The following is a 20,767-nucleotide window of genomic DNA, read 5'->3' as shown; positions in this document are numbered from 1 at the left end:
AAGTACTCAGAATATTCTCTCATTCGCTCTGTCTATTTCTTTCTCTAGATTATATTATATTTTATGATATAGACTAATATTTGTAATTTGTAATTAACTAAATTAATAAATCAATACATGTGGGTTCAACATCATTTTCAATTAAAACTATACTATAATAACGTTGTACACTTGCGCTAAAAATTATGTGTATGAGTTAGCTAGCACCCACTACAAATCCCAAAAAAAAACACAAAATAACTCCCTTAATTTAACTTAATGCGAATTTTCTATGAAAAATGGTTACATGTGTATACAATAAATATCCTCAATTAATCTCAAAGAAAAGTATTACTCCATTGAAAGAGCACCGATAAATGAGAATTCAGAACTTTCCTATCATTAATCAACTATCAAAAATAAAGAATTACACTTTTGAATGGGTTAACTAGCACCCACTACAAATCCCAAAAAAAAAAAATAAACACAAAATAACTCCCCTAATCTAGTTAATACGAATTTTCTATGAAAAATGGTTACAGGTGTATATAATATCCTCAATAATTCTCTCGTCTCTTCCTTTGTTACTATGTGACAATAGTCCTCGGCGCCTCCTTTATGATACCATGACCTTCCTCCAATTTCATCCATGATGAGAGGAAGTCTTTCTGTCGATTCAGATCAAGACGACTCCAAAGACAAAAGAATGCTACTCGTCCTAATTTAGATGCAAAACTAGGACAAAAAAATTTCAGGAAAACTAGGACCAATTTCTCATCACGAAGGCTCATCTATTCAATGGTCACACTTCCACAACTCTTCGGTAGAAAAGAACATAAGCAGCTGAAGACTTTATCTTCTCCAGGCTGATGGGATTAACATGGCTGTCATCAAAGTCGTACCAGCGGTCACCACCATGCTGCATGAGACAGTTCAGACACTCGTAAACAAAATAAGCAGATGTGCATGTGTGCTAAATCTTCAACCCAGTGAAGCATAACAAAATACAGGAGATAATATTGCTCCCGTTGAAGTGCAAAATAGACAATTTTTTTTACTAGGGTCACCACTTGCACCCCAACATCCATATCCGGAGACATCACAACAAGTGCACAAATGGCAGGTCAAATTCAGGTCATTTGGCCCCTAAATAGAGTTTCCCTTACCATCTGTCCTAACCTGGGAGGGTAAATGAAATTGGATAAAATAGATGCATGAACTCGCACTCCTCACCCACCCTACTCATTGTACTGCCATTATGGTTTTGCCCCTGTTGAAGAAAGCTGACATGTGATGGAAATAGGGTCTTTGCATTTTCCTAGATTTACATGGACAGACAATTTCCTAAACCAGATTCTCTTAACACATTGAGCTCATGAAGCATGAACAGAACTTGCATACAGTACTGGCAATGTACATTACAAAAACATAATTAGAAAGAAGGAACAATGAACTATCAAGCAAAAATGAATACTTACATGGACGAACGCAGTATAATGACCACCTCCCATGCTTCCAAAGTGATTACTCACTGCATACAGCATATAACGATTACACGGGTGACCATTTTGGTGGCCAATATATGTTGACAAATCAAGATCATCAACAGGAAAGTCAACATATGTTTCTAGCTTATTCTTCGAAAACCGGCTATATGAAAACCGCTTCAAGTGAATAACCAAGACCTCAGGCAGTCTCCAAAGGTCTAACTTCTTGCTGGCTTGACGATGCTCTTTGCAGCCAGGACAAAACCTGAAGTACAAATACCAATCACAACATAGTTCAAACAAGGTAAGACCCAGTACATAATACTAAAAAATATCAAATTTTTGCTAATATTTGCACCTAAATGCCAATTCTTTTATTCTGGAAGCAATAATATCAAATCTTTGTTAATAGTTACACTCGAGTTATTTGCTGAAAAAATAAAAAATCTTTGTAAATGGTTACAGTTATATACCAATTCTTTTGCTTTTTTACAACAATAATACCAAATCTTTAGTATTATGGCAGCAAATATTCCTTAAATTGTTTTTAAAAAATGTATAAAATCAATTTTAATTTATAGTGAAAAAATTATTTTAAAAATATTAGTACTTAACTGCCACTATTAACAAAGATTTGGTATTTTTGCCACAAATAAAAAAGAATTGGTATTTAAGGATGAGTTTGATGCGTCGTATTATGTAGTATTATGTTGTGTTATAATAGATTATACAGTACTATGTTTGACTTGTATTTACATATAAATATATAACATTATAGTAAAAGTCAATATAAAACATAGTACTATATAAAAATATGTTATACAATACAATACAATACAATACAGGGTACCAAACGCACCCTAAGTGCAACTATCAGTAAAAATTTGGTATTTTTGCCACAAATATCTCAAATACTTATTACCAAAATAGCAATTGATGACAAGTGAACATAAAACAGATCTTTGCCTATTGAGAAAGAAGAGAATTATATTAACAAGGGAAGAAATCAACAAAGAACAAACGTGATCATTATACAGAAAGCAAGTGCATATAGAATTCTAATTAACAGGCCAACGAATATAAAGCTCACCAATAAATTTTACTACAGCAACAAACTCACAAACAAAATCTAACACAAAACACACATATAGCAGATACAAGCAATACGTTTTCTATGCTGAAGGTTTAATATGTGCACTTACCACATGTCTTCTGGTCCAAGCGGCTCCTCCTTCAAGAATGCTTCAAGGCACTTATATAGAGACACAGAGTCTTGAGGTCTCTTCGCAAAAAGCCCAGACTTGAAAACCTCAGGCAAGGAACAAAGTAGGTGAGTATCATACTGCTGCTCAGAACACTTTTCAGGCCAACAAACAAGAACATTCAACCTCTTGGACAAACCCGCCGCCATTACAGGCTCATTCATCACTATCTCGGATTCCCTACTTGTTCCCTTCTCATCTGCTAAGTAAAACTGTAATTTGTAATCTAAGGGTAAGTTGGCCCCATTTATATCAAGATTCACGGTCCCGCTAATATCAGAATTTACAGTATTTTGTTTCTGTGTAGAATCTTCAAATGCAGTGCCTTCAGAACTATCTAAGTTATCCAAAGCCTTTTTGGCACAAACTTGAAAGGGATTAAGCAATTCCAAATACAGGTTGCGAATATCAGACCCACAAATGGAATCAGAAAGCCTTGTTACAAGAGGAATTCCAAATGCCTTCCAACTTGACGTCAGTTTCCCATGTATGTACTGCCTGGCAATAGGGAGAAAATAGAGTGCGTAAGCAGAGAGAAACAACATATGAATTGTGTTAATCATGCCAAAAGACAATCTTTGGTATCTATTGTGCGAGTACATCATCGTGACTTGTGACGTGATATTAACATCTATTGAGCCATACACACATATGTAATAGAACAAGAGAGATAACACTACAAGAGATCTCAAAACTTGACTATATCTTCAAAAACTCTTTTGATTCTTTATAACCATTGCAACCAGCATAGCATTATGCTGGTCAAATTCCAGAACTTTTTCCCACTCCTATTTCCAAATGATCCTGATCCTAATCCTGAATAGTCATTGCACGGCCTTGGTGGAGTCCACTGATACTTTTTCTTTATTTTTCTTAAAAGGAACAAATTTATAGTGGAGAAAGATAACAAGTTTATAGTGGATAGGAAATCCACCCAAAGGAAATCCCTACTTACAAAATAAGACTATTCATAAGAAAAAAAAATTCAGAGAACATAATACTTTCCTTGACATCAAATAACCACACACACACACAAATAATTCATTCCTTCCATATGCCATCCACACTGTCTTTATTGTCCTCACAGACCCTCTTATTCCTTTCTAACCATAACACACAAGCAGTGTTCACTGTGACTTAAATTCAGCCAATAGTCTATCCCATAAATTTCAGCAAATGTAAACTTATAAAAATGATCTATAGACTCATTGTTTCTCTTAACAGACAACACAATCCAGGAGTTAAGAAACAATATAGTCTTATTTTCTTCAGAACTTCATGAGTATTTCCCATGGCTAGTAACTAGATAAAAGTTTTAAGCTCAGGAGGAACATTTTTGGGAAAGAATGAAATATTGGATGGCTATTTGGATCTCAAAACTAGGGGAGTTTAAAGCACCATCTTTTACAGGGCTAAATACTGATTAGCACTTGTGGAAGTAAATTATGATGATCTCTAATCGTCTTTTATATTATTAATATACAATTTTGTTTCTTGCTTCACATGTAAAGGCATATAGATACTACAGACAGCTATAGAAACTAATTAGAATTGCAAAATTTAGACAATCCCACTACTTTCTCACAATTAAGTTCAATACCCATGCTGTAAGGCTGTAACCTTTGTAGTCTTCCAGTCAAAAATAACATCTTGAATAGAAAAGTATCCTAAACTAAAAAAAAAAATCTCATTTACACCTTGGCTGTACACCATGCATGTACAATTGTTTTACTAAAAGAATTATATGCAGGAAATAGGATTCAAATAAAGCAAAACAAGCTTACTCCTCTGTTCTCTGATGCATGAAGACAACCAATGGAACTTGCTCAATTTCTTTCATTAACCGATAGGCAACTAGCCGGTCATCATCTCTAATTAAAGATAATGAATCAGCTGGCTCCTCAAGATAACGTATAATGCGATTGTTGTATATCTGTGGAGTAATTTAAAGCTTCAGAAATCAAAATTACATGAACATATATGATCCTAAAAATAAAATACACAAGATCAAACACAGACATGTTTAATCCACAGGCATTCATATAAAGAAACAAAAATATTTAGAATAATTACATAATGTGACATACCTCAGCTACTAGTAAGATCTCACCATCCTCCAAAGAGCAAGCAGTGCTTAGACCCTCAATAAGATCTTGAAACTTTCCATGTTTGGGCACAGTAATGGTATATGGTGATGGCTGACAACTTCCTTTAGTATTTACAACAGTTATAGTCATTGTCCGCATTGTTGTTGAAGGTAATGGGAGTGATAAGTACATGAATGGATCAAAAGTAATAGAGACCTTTCGGCATATAGGACAAACTAATGTTGATTTATATTGACCCTGTAAAAAGAAAGTTCAATATAGGCTATGGATTTGAGTTGGGTCAATTAAGAAAATCAGGTTATCAAAAATTTTACTAATGCAAAATCGAAACTCAGGTGACTACTCACTGTTTCTTATAAGTTATAATAATAAAAAAATACAAATAAATAAATAAACTTATGCAAAATCCATCACAGCAACGTTAAAATTTTCATCTTGAGCTGACAAAATATTACAAAAAACAAAAGGCCTGTATGTTCAGTTAGTGTGTACATAAAATAACTGTCATAAGACGTTTGACCAATTTGTGTTCCAATACTCTTAACACTCAATAAAGATCAAATCAAGTTCACAAAAACTTTCAATATCATTATCGATCCCACACACTAACAGAATACAAGAATACATACATGTGCGCGAATTCTAATAAAAAAGAGTGGGAAATTGGTGGCAAAAGTTCCCAATGTTTTGGATATCTTGTAATTTAGTACCCAATCTTTGGCGGGAAAAGTACCCAATGTCAAGTTCTGTGTGTTTCCGAAAGTACCCACCCTAACAGAGTAGTTAGTTGCTGACTGGCTATACACGTGGAGTATTATGAGTGGTCCACCATATGATTTTTTTTAAATTATATTTAAATTAATTAAAAAAGTTTAAAATTAAAAAAAAAAACAAAAAAATCAATTATACACGTGGCACATTACAATTAGTCTAATTCATATTATTTTTTAAAAAAACAATTAAACTATATAAATAAATTAAAACAATTAAAAATTGTAAGAATATGAATTATAGTATTTTTTCCTTAGCGATGAGCATAGCACCACCAACCATGGTTGCCATGTAATATCAATCTAAACAATAAAATTCAAAGTCAAAATTGTGTACAGGTTATTGTAAATCGAGCTTTCATTGATACATTGACAAATAACACAGCAAATTCCTTGATGCACTTGAATCATGGAGTTAAATTGAAGTAAAATAATTTGATTTACATTTTTATTTTCATTTTCTTGGCAACCAAACAGATTAGGAAATGAAAGAGAGAGGATTCGTACTCCAATGCCCATCTTTGGCGCTTCATGCGATGGCCAAAAGCCAGATCCGGAACAGAGCTTTGGGCGCCGATGTACCATGGTAGACCGAAGATGAAGAAAACAAATCAGACCAAGGAAGAAGACATCGAGGGAGAGAGGGGAAAGAAGTTTTAATTTTTTAATTATTTCTAATATTATATTTTTTTTGTTATCTTTTGAATTTTAAATGTTTTTTAATTAATTTTTTATGTTTTAAAATCAATTTAAATATATTTTCAAAAAATATATGGTGGACCAATCATAATACGCCATGTGTATAGCCAGTGAGCAACTAACGGCTCTGTTAGAGTGCTGTTAGAGTGGGTACTTACGGAAACACACGAAACTTGACATTGGGTACTTTTTCCTCAAAAAAAAATACTGGGTACTAAATCGCAAGAAATTTAAAACATTGGGTACTTTTGCCAAGGAAATATAATTTGGATTAGTGAAATTTTCAGCGTTCAGGCAGTGTGATTGAAAAGAAATGACTTTTTTTTTTAATTTCCTTTATAAGAAACAAGAAAATTTATTAGAGAAAATAGATGATATAATTAATCATGAAAAAAGAGATCCCAATTGAAAGCGTATGGATGAGGATAAAACTATGGATTGCTGTTTGGTTTGAGTGAAAGAATTCAATTCATATTCTTCTTCTGATTTATTCAGAAATGGGAGCTACTGTTGCAAGTGTTGTATTTTTGCTGTTTATCTGCCGGTGTATTGGTAGTGCTGATTAGGTTAAAGAGATTTTAGCAATAACACATATCAGCAGATCAAGGAGAAGTAAATAAACACATCCATACATTCAAATAAGTTGCTTACTTGGCACACATCAACAATAATTGAGTCATTGCGAGCCAGATGATTCTGCCAATATTCATCAGCAACTTCTACATCTGGTCTACCATCTCCATCTTTGACTTCTAAATAAGGTTTACATTTCACACGATTGAGATCTTCATGCAGTCCATCCAACAAAAATGCCAGTAGCTCCTATACAGTAAATAATAATTAACTTAAAATATAAAACCCAGAAACCTGAAAAGCAATTCAGAAAGCAACAATCTTTACTGACTTGGGAATCATGCTGATTAAAGCCACTAAATTGAGGAGCGAATCGAGCCAATTTTGATTTGAATACTCTTGGAGCCACTGGAGTTGCTCCAGGAGCCCATAACTTCCTTAACAAATCTCCAAATGCTAAAGCAATCTCACCCTGGAAGAGAAGCATGAATTGATATTAATAAACTGGCTATCTAAGTTAATCAATTACAGTAGTCCTAATGTACACATTCTCATTAAAAATAAAGAAAAAAATTAACTCAAGAATAATTATAACAAGAAACAAGACATACATCCATGCCCAATGGATTTTCATGATTAATTTCTCTACCATAATCTCCAAGAAAATAGTCAACAAGCTTTGGTGTGTGAGCTAAGCACTGAAGTGCACTGTTCATGAAACAAGTATTTCCAAGATTTTGTAACCCTGTCAATCCCAAAGACCCAGCTTCGCCAGAGCTTCCCCAGAATGAAGCAGAACGAAAGAAGCTTGAATTTCCATTACCAGCTGTACCATTCATAGAGGAATTTGCCATTGTAGAATTTTGTAATGCCATCTCATCTTTTTTCACATCCCTACACTTAATAGAATCTGATAACCCATAAACTTGCAAGTCCAGTAGAATCTGCATAAAAAATGCACAAAAAGTAAGAACCAAACTATAGATTAATAATGAGCCACAAGGGGAACCCTTGCTTAATAAAGGCCAATAAAAAAGATGTCAAAAGTAAAACCAATAATATCACTACTTTAGGGCTTAAAGGAAAATTGTTTCTCGATTGTTTAGATGGATTCATAAAATGTATCATGTTTTATATAGAAAAATAAATTGACTTGCACTCTGTTTTAACCGCACAATTATTCCATTTACTAGTATCAAAATTTAAGGATGAACATTTTTAATTATGAAATTTTTAAATCACAAATTCGAAATCAAACATTTCATTTCTTAAAACTAAACTCCTATCTGCTGCAAGCCACGTCAACCATGAAATTACCTGGTAACAAAGAACCTCAAACACTAATAATAAAAAGATAATGAACATGTCCCCAACATTAAACAAAACAATTACTGAAATAATATTTTCTTGATAGGTTAATCAATTTATTTGATTTTTTAAAATAAGTAAGAAAGTAGACCTCTTTGTTTTATTCCTTTTTGGTAAAAACTAGGCCTGGTATGGAGGCAGTTTTTTATTTGATATTTCTACACCAAAAGAAATTAAGGAGATTTCAGTTCAATAATCAAATAATTATATATTACAGAAATAAGAATAATGTGGTGAGCTGCCTATAGGGAACACCAGAATCAGTTAGGCAAGAATAGGTTGTACTAAAATAACGTATTGAAAGACAAAATTCACCAATAAATTCAATTTTCAAGTTTTAACTGGTTGACATCATTAAAAATGTAAACAGAGAGAAAAGTGCACTTATTCATGTAAATCCTAAGAATCAAGATAACTCCTCAAGGCTTATGTACAGGACATTATCCACCACTAAGAACACACAAAAGAGAAGTATCATGCATCCCAGAAGTATGCAAGTCCTGAATCTATGCAATTACTTGAAATAACAATATACATAAAGCATAACAGATTTTTCAAATCAGATAAGTGAACTGAACTTGTGGATAATACAGAAACTAGGTACATAAACAAGATTGCAAGAGAGAGAGAGAGAGAAGTATGTTATTAAACCAAACATGCTGCAAGTACCTCATCCGACTGTCGTTGATAATCTCTAGGAAGCTTAAATTTCTCATTTAGCAGAAATAAATTTGTCTGTCCAGAAAAGTCCCAGATATGTAACTGCACAGTAAACCAAATTAAAGGCCAGTTACTTAACCCTAAAAAGAATGTCATCTACAGAAAAAAGCTTAATTACCAGTTCAGACTCCAAGCTGAAGATTTTGCAGGCTCTTTTATAGAACTCAACCGCATTATCCTAAAAAAAAATAAAGAAAGAAACTAGCTTATGAGTTTCATAGGATGAACCAACTATCATTAAACAAAAAAGTGACCCAAAAGTATGCTTATAAAAATATCTTGCTATTTGAACATGTGAACCCCATGAAAGGTCCGCATGCTAAATGTCAACGCATTACGCATCTAATTTATATCAATTTTATTAATTCAATAATTTAAAGATAATTTAACCAAATAAAGAGATTTAAAAAAAATCATTTGATCATCATTATGGTGCTTTAGACAACTAAAATCTCTTCAATAAAAATAGTCATATGATGCTTAGACAACTAAAATCTCTTCGAGTCATCGACCAACCTACTACATTATATGAACACAAGTGTAAAAAAAATCCAAAAACAAAAAGCATTCTAAATCAACTTGTGAGAGACGACAAAATGTTGAAAATACTCCACTTGAATTTCACAAATATCTAAAAGACATGCAGGTTACAAAATCATTTTAGAAGGTCAAAGTAAAACATTCATTTTTAATCCTAACAAAACACTTTTTACACAGACCTTTTTGCTAATCCTTACTCCCAAAGAATTTGTTTCTCGCAAAACAGAAAGTCTGAGTTGTAAAGGATAGACATCTGCCATGTCATCTTCTGCAGCTGAAAAGCTTCTACCTTCCTTTATTTGCAATTTTGAATCACTATGCCTACAGTGATAGCACACCATCCCCAATTAAAATGTTATTGTGTGGACACAATTTTAGGCCCCTCATATTCATATGCTTTTTTCTAATGTAAATTTGTGATCGTTATGATATGAAAATTTTAAATATAATATCATAATGAAACCAGTCTTCAAGGCAATTATCTATTTAATCAATTACACTAGAAATATCATTCATATATTAAAATAGATATGACATAGAACCACAGTTCATAGACGGAAAGTTAAATGCAAATCACGAACTCAAAGCCCTTATCACCCATCTACTTAAAATAAGAATCCTATAAAAGTGTGAACAAAACAGAAAATTCTCTTACGCGTATAATAGTAATTACTGATTGAAGTGATGTTTTCAAAAGACAATTTGCTCCACGAAGGGAGCACACGAACAGAAAGTAATGTGCGCAACTTAGAACATGAGTACTCCATATTTTAAGGCTTTCTAATAAAAATAAGAGTTGTTGTGTAATGTGAGGAACACAACTAAAACAGATTAGGATTCTGTCACACAATTTCCATCATTTATAAAACAATATTGAATATCTAAGTTTCAGATAAAAACATAAAGTAAATATGCAAAATCATTGACACTTGTGCCATCTTAAGGACAAATATTAATAAGGCAGGATATTTCCGAATGCTATCACATTAAAAACCTAGTTACTCACAAGCAATAAGATTCGTTAGAAGAAACATTCCATCCGAAAATTAAGAAAATCTGATACCAGATAACAAGGGTATGAGAACTAGTAACCTGCATGCAAAAAACGGTTATCTCCAATATGCATGGAAAAAATGAACCACTTGCTACGCAGTTCAAAACAGAAAATCTTATCCAAATAAATGTACCAAATATTCTAACGATAAACAATGTAGAATTTACTCAAGTCGAGTAGTCATTAGTGGCATTTAAGACCAACTACACTTCATTTATCATTTACTCTCTTCTCCACAACTAACTTTCCACATTCTCTCCAAACCCATAAAAGAAGTTAATCTATACTCACCATCTAAGTGCCTGCACCCACATTTCTCCAGAAACCAAAGCAAAATCCCTTCCTGACACACCCACTTCGCCGTTTTCATTACTCTGCACATTATCCTCTTCCCTTCTGAGATTAAACATAAGATCTGAGTTGAAGATGTTGTTTATGATCTTCATGGGACCTGCATATAACGAAGCCGACGATGCAGCATAAACAATCCCTTTCCTATCCGAATCCCCCAAAACCGAATCTTGTGCATCCTTCCACCACCTGAAACCCCAATTCATATATCAAATCCAGAACTCAAAACACATTGAGCCACAATCAAATCTCGGAATTGCAAAAGTAATAATCCCAAATCTCACATTTACGTCTCTCCATACTCTCCATAATTTCTCGGAAAAGGAAAAGAAAGAAAGAGTCTTCAAGATTTGGTTTCAGATTTCCAAAAATTACAGAATTGAACTGATTGACAGTTTAATCGTCGCAAAGCATGAAATATACATGTACATATACAGTTATATGGATACATATACAGCTATATATATATATATAGAGAGAGAGAGAGAGAGAGAGATTGGACCTATAAGGAACTAAGTAGAGTCGCTGTTCGCTGTCCGAATCGGGGCGCTGAGTGGAATCGGAGAGATCTTCAGAGAGAGAACTCTCCATTGTTAAAGAGGATAAAAAGAAAGAAAGAGTAAGATTTAGAAATGGTGATGCAAAATCCAGATCATCTGTGATGGAGATAGGGAGGGAGAGAGATGGCGGATTTTTTTTTTTGTTTGGACAAAAGTGAAGGAATATATTTTGTGGGAAGCGGAATTAGGATAGATAGGAGGAGGGAAAATGTTAATATATTTCTGTGGAAAATGGAACTCGGACATTGGCCGATTACAATGCCTCAGTCCGAACATCATATTATTGGTGGTGGATCCGTGTCCCCCTTCTTCTTTTTCTTTTTCTTTAAAGTAAAAAACGAATTCCTTATTACATAAATAAATAAACATTGTGTGCGTTATTATTATTTAGATAAATGAATAAACAAAATTAAATAATAAAAATTTGACCAATTTAGTAAATTATTAATCTCACTCGATACATAAAATACTATGATGTATTTTAAAGGGAAATATCACATACCAAGCATAATAATACTTATTAATTATTATATATGAACAATAACTATTTATTTCCAAAATATGTCATTTTGTAATTATTTAACTCAATTGTGCCTCACAATAGCATCCTCCATTTTCCTCTCTAAATTGTATGTTCTACATATAAATTTTAAAGATTTTACATGATCTAATCTTGTAAATCTCAAAAAAATACCAAATTTAAAAAACAAAATCATCTGAAACGGACATTTGAGTGAAACAATATGAACCTCCAAAGTTTTCGTCAAATTTTAGCGTAGAGCATCAATTTTGCATCGTTTTGGTCAAAAATCAAGTTTTCATGATTGCATCGAAACAACATCGATTTTGAATCGAAAAAACATCGTTTTGGAAAAAAAAATCAAGTTTTCATGATTGGATCGCAAGAGCATCGATTTTGCATCGAAAAAACACTGTTTTGCCCAAAAATCAAACGATGTAAAATCGATGTTGTTTTGATGTTCTTGTGATGCAATCATGAAAACTTGATTTTTAGCCAAAACAATGTTTTTTCGACGCAAAATTGATGTTGTTTCGATGCTCTTGCGATGCAATCATGAAAACTTGATTTTTGGCCAAAACGATGTTTTTTCGATGCAAAATCGATGTTGTTTCGATGTTCTTGCGGTCCAATTATGAAAAATTATTTTTTTTTTCCAAAATGATGCTTTTTCGATTCAAAATCAATGTCAAATCGATGTTGTTTTGATGCTCTTGCGATGCAATCATGAAAACTTGATTTGTGGTCAAAACGATGCAAAATCGATACTCTGCACTTAAATTTGACGAAAACTTTAGAGGTTCATATCACTGAAATCGATGTTGTTTCGATGCTCTTGCAATGCAATCATGAAAACTTGATTTTTGGGCAAAACGATACTTTTTCGATGCAAAATCGATGTTGTTTCAATGCTCTTGCGATGCAATCATGAAAGCTTGATTTTTGGCCAAACGATGAAAAATCGATGCTCTGCGCTGAAATTTGACGAAAACTTTGGAGGTTTATATATTTTCACTCAAATGTCTATTTCAGATGATTTTTTTTTTTAAATTTTGTATTTTTTTTCGAGATCTACAAAATTAGATCATGTAAAATCTTACAATTTATATGTAGAACATACAATTTAGAGAGAGAAATGGAAGTTGTTAATGGGAGGGGCAATTAAGTCCAATAATTATAAAATAGCATATATTGGGGATAAATAGTTATGAGGGCATATATAATAATTAGTAGGTTGTATTATTATCCATAATATGTTATATTTCTCATTTTAATTCCTTTATGCTTTAAGATTATATATGTGTAAAATAATTTTAATATATATTTATATAATAATTAAAATAATAATATTAATAGAAATACAATTGAATAATAGATAATAAAATAAATTTGAAAACTAAGCATATATTACCTAAAATTGAAACTAAGCTTGTCAAAAATTGTTATAATGAAATATATATATATATATAATGTACTTTAATAAACCAAATTGGATTATTACATAAAATAAACGAAAGATTGAGATTGTGTACCTCCAGTCATTGATATTGATATATTTTATTTACTCGTTTTAGATATGCAAAATAAAATATAAAAAGAAATTAGTGAGGATAAACAGACTTTCAAACTCTCACTAACTCTTTAAAATAGAGTATTCAAAAGTAAAAAAAAAAAATGAGCACTTGAGGACTGATACCCCATATTATATAAGTTAGGCTTTCCATTAAAGTCTTTGCTATAATTGATATCATAATATTTTACAAATCAGTGTGTATATGAAATTGGGTTACTAAATATATGATGACCATTAGAGGATAATGTCAATTATTCCTAATATTAATCATTATTATAAATAATTTAAATTATGGGTTATATATGAATTATTGATAAATACTAAATATTGGAATAATATAAAATCAAAATAAGAAAAATAACTACAAATTATAAAAAGTAGAATACTAAAAGGATAATATGTCACATCATTAGGATCTAGTTTTAAATACCATTTTAGACCCATAATTTTGCAAAAGTTGTTGATGGAACTATATGTTTTGTTAAATGACAGTTGGATCACATGTTTTGTAAAATGGAACAAAATAATGCCCTGGTTCCGATTTTGGTCAATTTTTTTTTTAATATGACCAAAATACCCTTAGATTTTTAATTAATAAATTAAATGGAATAAAACATTATTAAATTAAAATTTATTTGAAATAAAAAGAATTAAAAATAATTTTTAATTAATAAAACTTTTTCATTAAATTAAAATTTAAACAAAATCTATTACTTAATAAAAATCTAAACATGTACAAATGTCAAATCTACACAATAAAATCAACCAATATTCAAACTTTAATTTACCAACAACATCAAATCCTAAAAAAAATTATTAAAAACAAATATGGAAATGGTTGGTTTCTTTGGCTACTGTGATTCAACAATGTTCACGGTCACCGTGTCTTCATCTCACCATCACTGTGTCCTCACCACTTGCAAACTAGAAGTCCAGACACACTGTTGGCCCCTCTAGACACCAAACCCACCGTCGGCCCCTGAAGACACCAGAGCCACCATCCCCAGCCCCTCATGTAGTCTCACCTTTGCTCTAGATCTCCTCCAGATATGTAGATGCTCAAGATCTCCAAACCTCCAGATCTGAAGACACTAGTCCCACCGTTGTCAGCCCCTCACACAGATACTTTCCCCAACTCCATCGATGCTCCATATCTGCAACCAACAACTCAGTTGAAGGGGATGACAGATCTGTAAGTATGTCAGTGGCCCTTAGTTGTACCCTAAAAATACGAGATGAATTACTCACCACGAGGTACAGCTGGCAGACAAGCATATGAAGAAAATGTACATATGAAGAGTATCTTGTTAACTCTGGAGTGAGTAGCTCAAGCTTACTTGACAGCCTACGACAACCAGAGAGCCTCTAGATCACTTTTTACACCAACAACTTAGCTCGAGGTACACATTGCCCAGATCGCCCTCGTGAAACTTCGAACATGCCCTGAGTCAGTTCGTATTGGTCCTACAACACCCAGCTCAAGGAGCGTGTTCAGCTCGCGAATGCCTAACTATGACGCGCTGTAAAGGATCCCAAAAGACTCTGAGATTCCTTATACGCCTAATAAATGCCTAGATTTAATTATGTATTTATTACCCGATATAACATGTATAGAATTAATAAGAAGTTGTGTATTTATGTAAATGGAAAGTTACCCAAATTTGTAAGTTACCATATTAATGTATGGTTACCCAAAATTGTCCATGATAATCACCTATAAATACAAAGGGGACGAACAAAAAAATGGATCAATTTTCTGTATGCCAAAACTCTGCTGAAATTGTCACAAACAATTTCATCAAGAGTCCTAACCAGATCAATAAAAGTGACACGTGGACTAGGTGAATTTTAATTACTGAACCACGTAAAATTGTGTGAGTTTTTGTGTTCTTGCTTTTTGTCATTTCTTTCTATTCGGTTTATTAAAAGCCTAGTCTCTCTATTGTCAAACTTCTAAATCCTCTGTTGTCGAAAAACTGCGACAACAGATTGGTGCTTTCATTGACAACATATTAGGCTTGAATTCTCACATAAGTTTCAACCCAACAATCATCATGGTGGTCACCCGTTCTATGTGTGACAACGAAACCGATCAGCCTGATGATCAAGGAAATAACCGTATGACCATCCCCACTGGAGAAGGAATGTCTGTACAATGTGGTCCTGGAAAACAGCACGTGGACCAGAATGATGCTGGAAGTTCGGTGACACATCCCCCAAACCCAGATCCAGGGTACCTAACAGCCATTGAGATGGAAAATGCCTAGCTAGGGAGCCATCTCTTTCGAGAAAATAGGCAAATTGAGGAGATTTTCCCTCCTACAATCGATGCTAATGTTGGAAGGTGGAAAAATGGGTGCCACAGGAATAATCGACCTAACGTCAGTCGTTATGTTCAAATTGCAACCCCGAGTTCTGTACCTTCTGAACGGACTTCGTGAATTACTTAACCTGCCAATTCTCGTAGGAATAACAATTCAACTCTCACACACCCAGCAGGAACAGCAGGAGAAATTTTTCCCCCTCAAAAGACACTTATGTCCCGCAATCTCGCGCTAATAATCCAGCTCCTCGACCCCAACCACAAGTTGTAAGCTTCACGGATGGGAGTTATTGGACAGAAAGCCAGTGCGAAAGCAATTCCGGAAATGCTCATAATCTGAATTTCCACAGGCATGAGAGCGACCTAAGGAATCAGTTAAGCTTCGCACAAAGTCTTCACTCTAGCCCGTAGTCTGACTTGCGTGATTATCTGAATGCACAAAGAGGACATCCAACTCAACACAATGATTTGAGTTATACTCAGACCAGGGGAGATCCTTCTATTGTACATGACAATGGGAATGTCCCGCCTAACAAAGCTCAAGCTTGAAGGGATAATAACCCATCTAACACATACAATAGGATGGGAGCTGGTAACCAGCTCCCAAATAACCTAGAGACCAAGGGTCCAACCCTCGAGCGTCTGTCCTTAATAGAGGAGCAGATCAAAAGACTCATGTTAGGAAATAACATTAATGACTGTGATTCTGATGAGGAGCTCGAGCCTTTTAATCCTTGTATTCCGACAACTCTGTATCATACTGGCTTCAGGATGTCGACCATGCCCACGTATAATGGAACCACTAATTCGTCCAACCACATAGTGTAATGCCCTACTACTCAGGGACCGTTACACTGTGTATTTTAAATAGTGTTAAACTCACTAAACGAGTCATTTGGCCATATCGTGTAACTAAACGTGATTAACGGTTTAGGGTTAAAAATTTTGGTCAAAGAAACAAACGTTTCACTAAAACGTTTACTGTATACATGGGATCCCAACATACATTTAAAAGGTTAATTACAATAAAAAGTTACAACTTACCGACCTAAGCAGCAAAATAGGGTTGACCCTAGTTCCTCTTTTTACTCTGGGTTGTGGTGGTCGAGCAGCCGCATATGTACACATCGTCACCTAAGCTCTCCAACTCAAGGATGGTCTAGCTTTATTTTCACTTTACCTGCACCATATAGCACCTGTGAGCCAAGGCTCAACAAGAAAACTTAAACATGCTCATAAGCAGTTAATAACATACTTCCAAATCATAATAAGCATGCCTAGCAGTAATAACTCTACTCATGCATGCATACCATCCATATAATGACTACAGTGTCTATGGGCCAATAGCCCAAGATAAACAATCAATGAATCATATCGAGGTCCAATGCCTAAAATACATGATTATGGAATCATACTGGGGCTCAGCGCCCAAACACATGATTAATAAATCATACTGGCTCAACACCCAAGGATATGGGACTAATGAGTCACCCCAGGGCCCTTTGCCCTGTCCTCTATATAACCAGCCTTGGATCTGGCCCAACGTCCTTGACACTTTAGTTTTCTCTGACCAATAGATCGGTCAAGCGTATGATGCGCTCCTGGTTAGAATAAACCATATCGACCAGCACTCAGTGCGCTATTGTTGTCCTTGACTCATAAGTCAATGCTTTTCGACTAGCACTCAGTGTGCTAAAGTCGTCCTTGACTAATAATTAAATGCTTTACGACCAGCACTCAGTGTGTTAAGGTCGTCCTTGACTAATAAGTCAATGTTATGGCCCAGCCCTAGGATATGAGACTAATAAGTTACCTCGGGGATCGCTGCCCTATCCTCTGTATGACCAGCCTTGGAAATGGCCCAGTGCATCTGGCGCTAAGTTTTCCATGACCAATAGGTTGGTCAAGCGTATGATGCGCTCTTTGTTAAGCATAACCATAATGACCAGCGCGCAACGCGCTATTGCCGCCCTTGACTAATAAGTCAATGCTTTACGACCAGCGCTCATCGCTATTGCCATCCTTGACTAATAAGTCAATGCCTTACGACCTGCACTCAACGTGTTAATGTCGTCATTGACTAATAAGTCAATGCTTTTCTCAATTGTATAATGCTAACATGCATTCATCATATATCAAATATACATATATAAAGCATTCATCATGCTTAATCAACAATCACAAGCATAATCATAATCATGCACATACTCAGGCATTCATGCTCTATTCATGTTCCTGTTCAACAATTCAGTAATCACAAGCATAATCATAATCATGCACATTTATAGAGACCCAAGCTCTGATCAATTCTATATTCAACATTCAGGCCAAGCCATAATCACATGTATCACATACTGGGTGTAGTTTTCTTACCTTTGGTCCAAGTAAAGGTTACCAATGAACGACCCTCGAGCACGATCCTGATTCCAAGCCCCTAGCAATAACCTAGTGATGCGTGTCGTATTGCGTACCAAATTTAACAAATATTTTATTTACTCTCAAACCAATTATTTAGTATAACGGCAAATAGAGGTCGAACCCAAGGGAACTATATTCAGTTTATTATTCACAAAAGCTTAACAAAGTTAAATTGGAAAGGGGGGTTTTGGAAAGTAAAAGTAAAAGCAAAAATTAAGAAAACAATTGATAGCAAGAAGAGATTAACAACGATTTTAAAGATGGTTAAGAATTATTCTCCACCTCAGACAGTCATGCAATTATATCAATAATGAATATTATTCCGATTCCCAATTAAACTATTAACCCTACAGATAACGCTTAAGCAGTCAATTATCTCAATCTCCCTATCACAATCAATTACGGCTAAGCGCTCAATAATTAATTCTTTTTACCAAACAACAAACCTATTAAGCATACGATTCATTTAATTTAGTAAAAGCATTAACAACAGTGGAGATAGGTTAATCTAGGCAATAAATCAATGAAGCATTTAATTCATTTAACCTAGGTTCTATTCTTCATCACAATCAACAATGTTTTTGACCACATCATCAATTGCAATTTATCACAAACACTTAGAATCCTAAACTATTAGGTGAATAGAAATTCTAAGATGACAGTAAAATAATGCAAGCCCTAATTAGTTGTACACCCTAATAAGGAATCACAATATTTCATACAATAGGCATAGAAGAATAGAAGCAATTTAACATTATGGAAATCAAGAACAATATTCACATCTCAAATCAAACATTCATGTCTGGGTTTTGAATAACCCTTAACCTAAAAGAAACTTAGCCAACAATCATGATTAAAAACATAACCAGAATCAAAGAATAAAAGAGTTTAGAGAAGAAGAAAACTATTGAAAAGGTTGAATGCGATCCTCCTTCTTCTCCTCCGCTCTCTCTGTGTTCCTCTCTCTAAAATCGTGTATCTAAAACTTCATTCACGAATATGACCTAATCCCCCTTTTATTTCCCGTCTAAAAATTAAGAAAAATCGAATTTGGATTTGAATTTTAACGCGTGCCGCGGCAGCCATATTTCCTTGCCGCGGCACGAGGCTTCAGATATGCGATATGGGCTTTGCGTGCCGCGGTATGCAACTTTCCTTGCCGCGGCACGAGACTCTCTGTTTCTCTTGTAGCGGCAGGGACTTTTCTCTGTAGCGGCAAGGACCTTTCTGATTTCCCTCGTAGCGGCAGGGACTTTTCCTTGTAGCGGCAAGCTTTCAGATTTCTGTACTTTTGTTCTTTTCTCGATTTTTCTCCTCTTTAACACTTTACTCCAATGGTTAGAATCCTACAAAATCATCATTCAACCAAAAATCATCAAAAATATACAATTATCCTTAAAAATAATAATTTAGATTAAATGAATCAAATTAACAAAACGATTCTAACTATCCCCAAACACACTACTTATGAACACAAAATCTGATAAGTAGAAAGGTAAACTTTATACAAAAATATACTTATCACCTAGTCACAACCATAAACGATGTTTCAATGAGTTCAAGTTCCAAAACCCAATCCTGGGACCAATCCCGCGCTCTCAGGACCTTCAATCCCACCATACAAGGTGGTGGAATCGTCCCCTGAGCCCTCGGGCCAAAACCCAAAAAAGTACCAAAAATCAAGTCCTGAAAACTGTATAGCGCTACCTACTGGGCGCTACGGCGCTATAGTCAGAACTTTAACCCCCAAAAAAGACAACCTAGTGCTACCAACCTAGTGCTACTATGCTAATACCAAAATTTCAATTTTTTTGGGTTTTTCTCTTCGTGTTCTCCGAGCTTCAAAGCTCCAAATCTGACCTCAATGGGTCCCCAGCCCTCAAATCAACATTTTAATCATCCAAACAATTCACCCAATAACTTAGCAACATTAAAACAGTAGCAAATACCCAAAATCCCCATAGGAACTCATAATCCAAGTCTTGAGTTTGTAAGACCCAAGAACACAAAGAACAGAGTAAGAACTCAGAAATTCAAAGCTTAAATTATCTCTGATTATGTCGTTTTCTGCTAAATGCTCCGGCTAACAAGCTTCTAATCTTCCCTAGAATTTCTATGACTCTAACCTTGCTTGAATTCGAGTACTAAAACTCAAGTTTCTTTCAAAAATGCTATCGAACGCTAAAAAGAGAATGGGAGAGAGATAACTGAACGTTCTCTTTCTATTTATTCTGTTAGGTTACTTCAAGCTTAAGTAACCTCAAACAAATCCAAATGCTCGGGTACCCAAAATGTCCCCGGGGGCCAAATAGTCAAAATCCCAAAAATTCCCTCTTGATCTCACTAACTCCAAATATATCATCAAATATTTATTCTCATTACCCAATAACCCCGCAATGTACTAAATACCCAATATACCCATTGACTCACACCGAGTCAAATATGGGTTTCATTGTGACTTT

At 34.3% G+C, this 20,767-nt stretch overlaps 1 protein-coding gene across 3 annotated transcripts; it reads right to left on the bottom strand.

Moving 5' to 3' along the window:
- Positions 1-293: 293 nt before the first annotated feature.
- LOC133788874 (ubiquitin carboxyl-terminal hydrolase 8) lies at positions 294-11,743 on the bottom strand. 3 transcript variants are annotated; one of them, XM_062226504.1, is made up of 13 exons: positions 11,414-11,743; positions 10,852-11,100; positions 9,686-9,827; positions 9,085-9,144; positions 8,916-9,008; positions 7,490-7,822; positions 7,210-7,350; positions 6,957-7,127; positions 4,816-5,073; positions 4,513-4,661; positions 2,669-3,226; positions 1,458-1,731; positions 294-898 (listed from the first exon to the last, which is right to left on the bottom strand). In XM_062226504.1, exons 1-13 carry the CDS (start codon positions 11,500-11,502, stop codon positions 782-784), a joined length of 2,634 nt encoding a protein of 877 aa, XP_062082488.1. In that variant the 5' UTR covers positions 11,503-11,743; the 3' UTR covers positions 294-781. The 3 variants fall into 3 exon arrangements, with proteins under 3 accessions (XP_062082488.1, XP_062082489.1, XP_062082490.1); XM_062226505.1 differs by lacking the exon at positions 11,414-11,743 and adding an exon at positions 11,196-11,355; XM_062226506.1 differs by lacking the exon at positions 11,414-11,743 and adding an exon at positions 10,513-10,598 and having other exon boundaries at positions 10,852-10,986.
- Between the last annotated feature and the right edge of the window lie 9,024 nt (positions 11,744-20,767).

This window comes from Humulus lupulus, chromosome 7 (assembly GCF_963169125.1).
Source record: "Humulus lupulus chromosome 7, drHumLupu1.1, whole genome shotgun sequence".
In the NCBI taxonomy this organism is placed as follows: Eukaryota; Viridiplantae; Streptophyta; class Magnoliopsida; order Rosales; family Cannabaceae; genus Humulus; species Humulus lupulus.
This window is presented reverse-complemented; position numbering and strand designations above follow the sequence as displayed.

Excerpts from the sequence above, each read along its gene's own strand:
- LOC133788874 (XM_062226504.1), bottom strand. The coding sequence starts at position 11,502 with ATGGAGAGTTCTCTCTCTGAAGATCTCTCCGATTCCACTCAGCGCCCC. Across the intron at positions 9,828-10,851 it reads TGGGTGCAGGCACTTAGATG|GCATAGTGATTCAAAATTGC; the intron begins GTGAGTATAGAT and ends CTATCACTGTAG. Across the intron at positions 5,074-6,956 it reads TTATTGTTGATGTGTGCCAA|GGTCAATATAAATCAACATT; the intron begins GTAAGCAACTTA and ends TTCTTTTTACAG.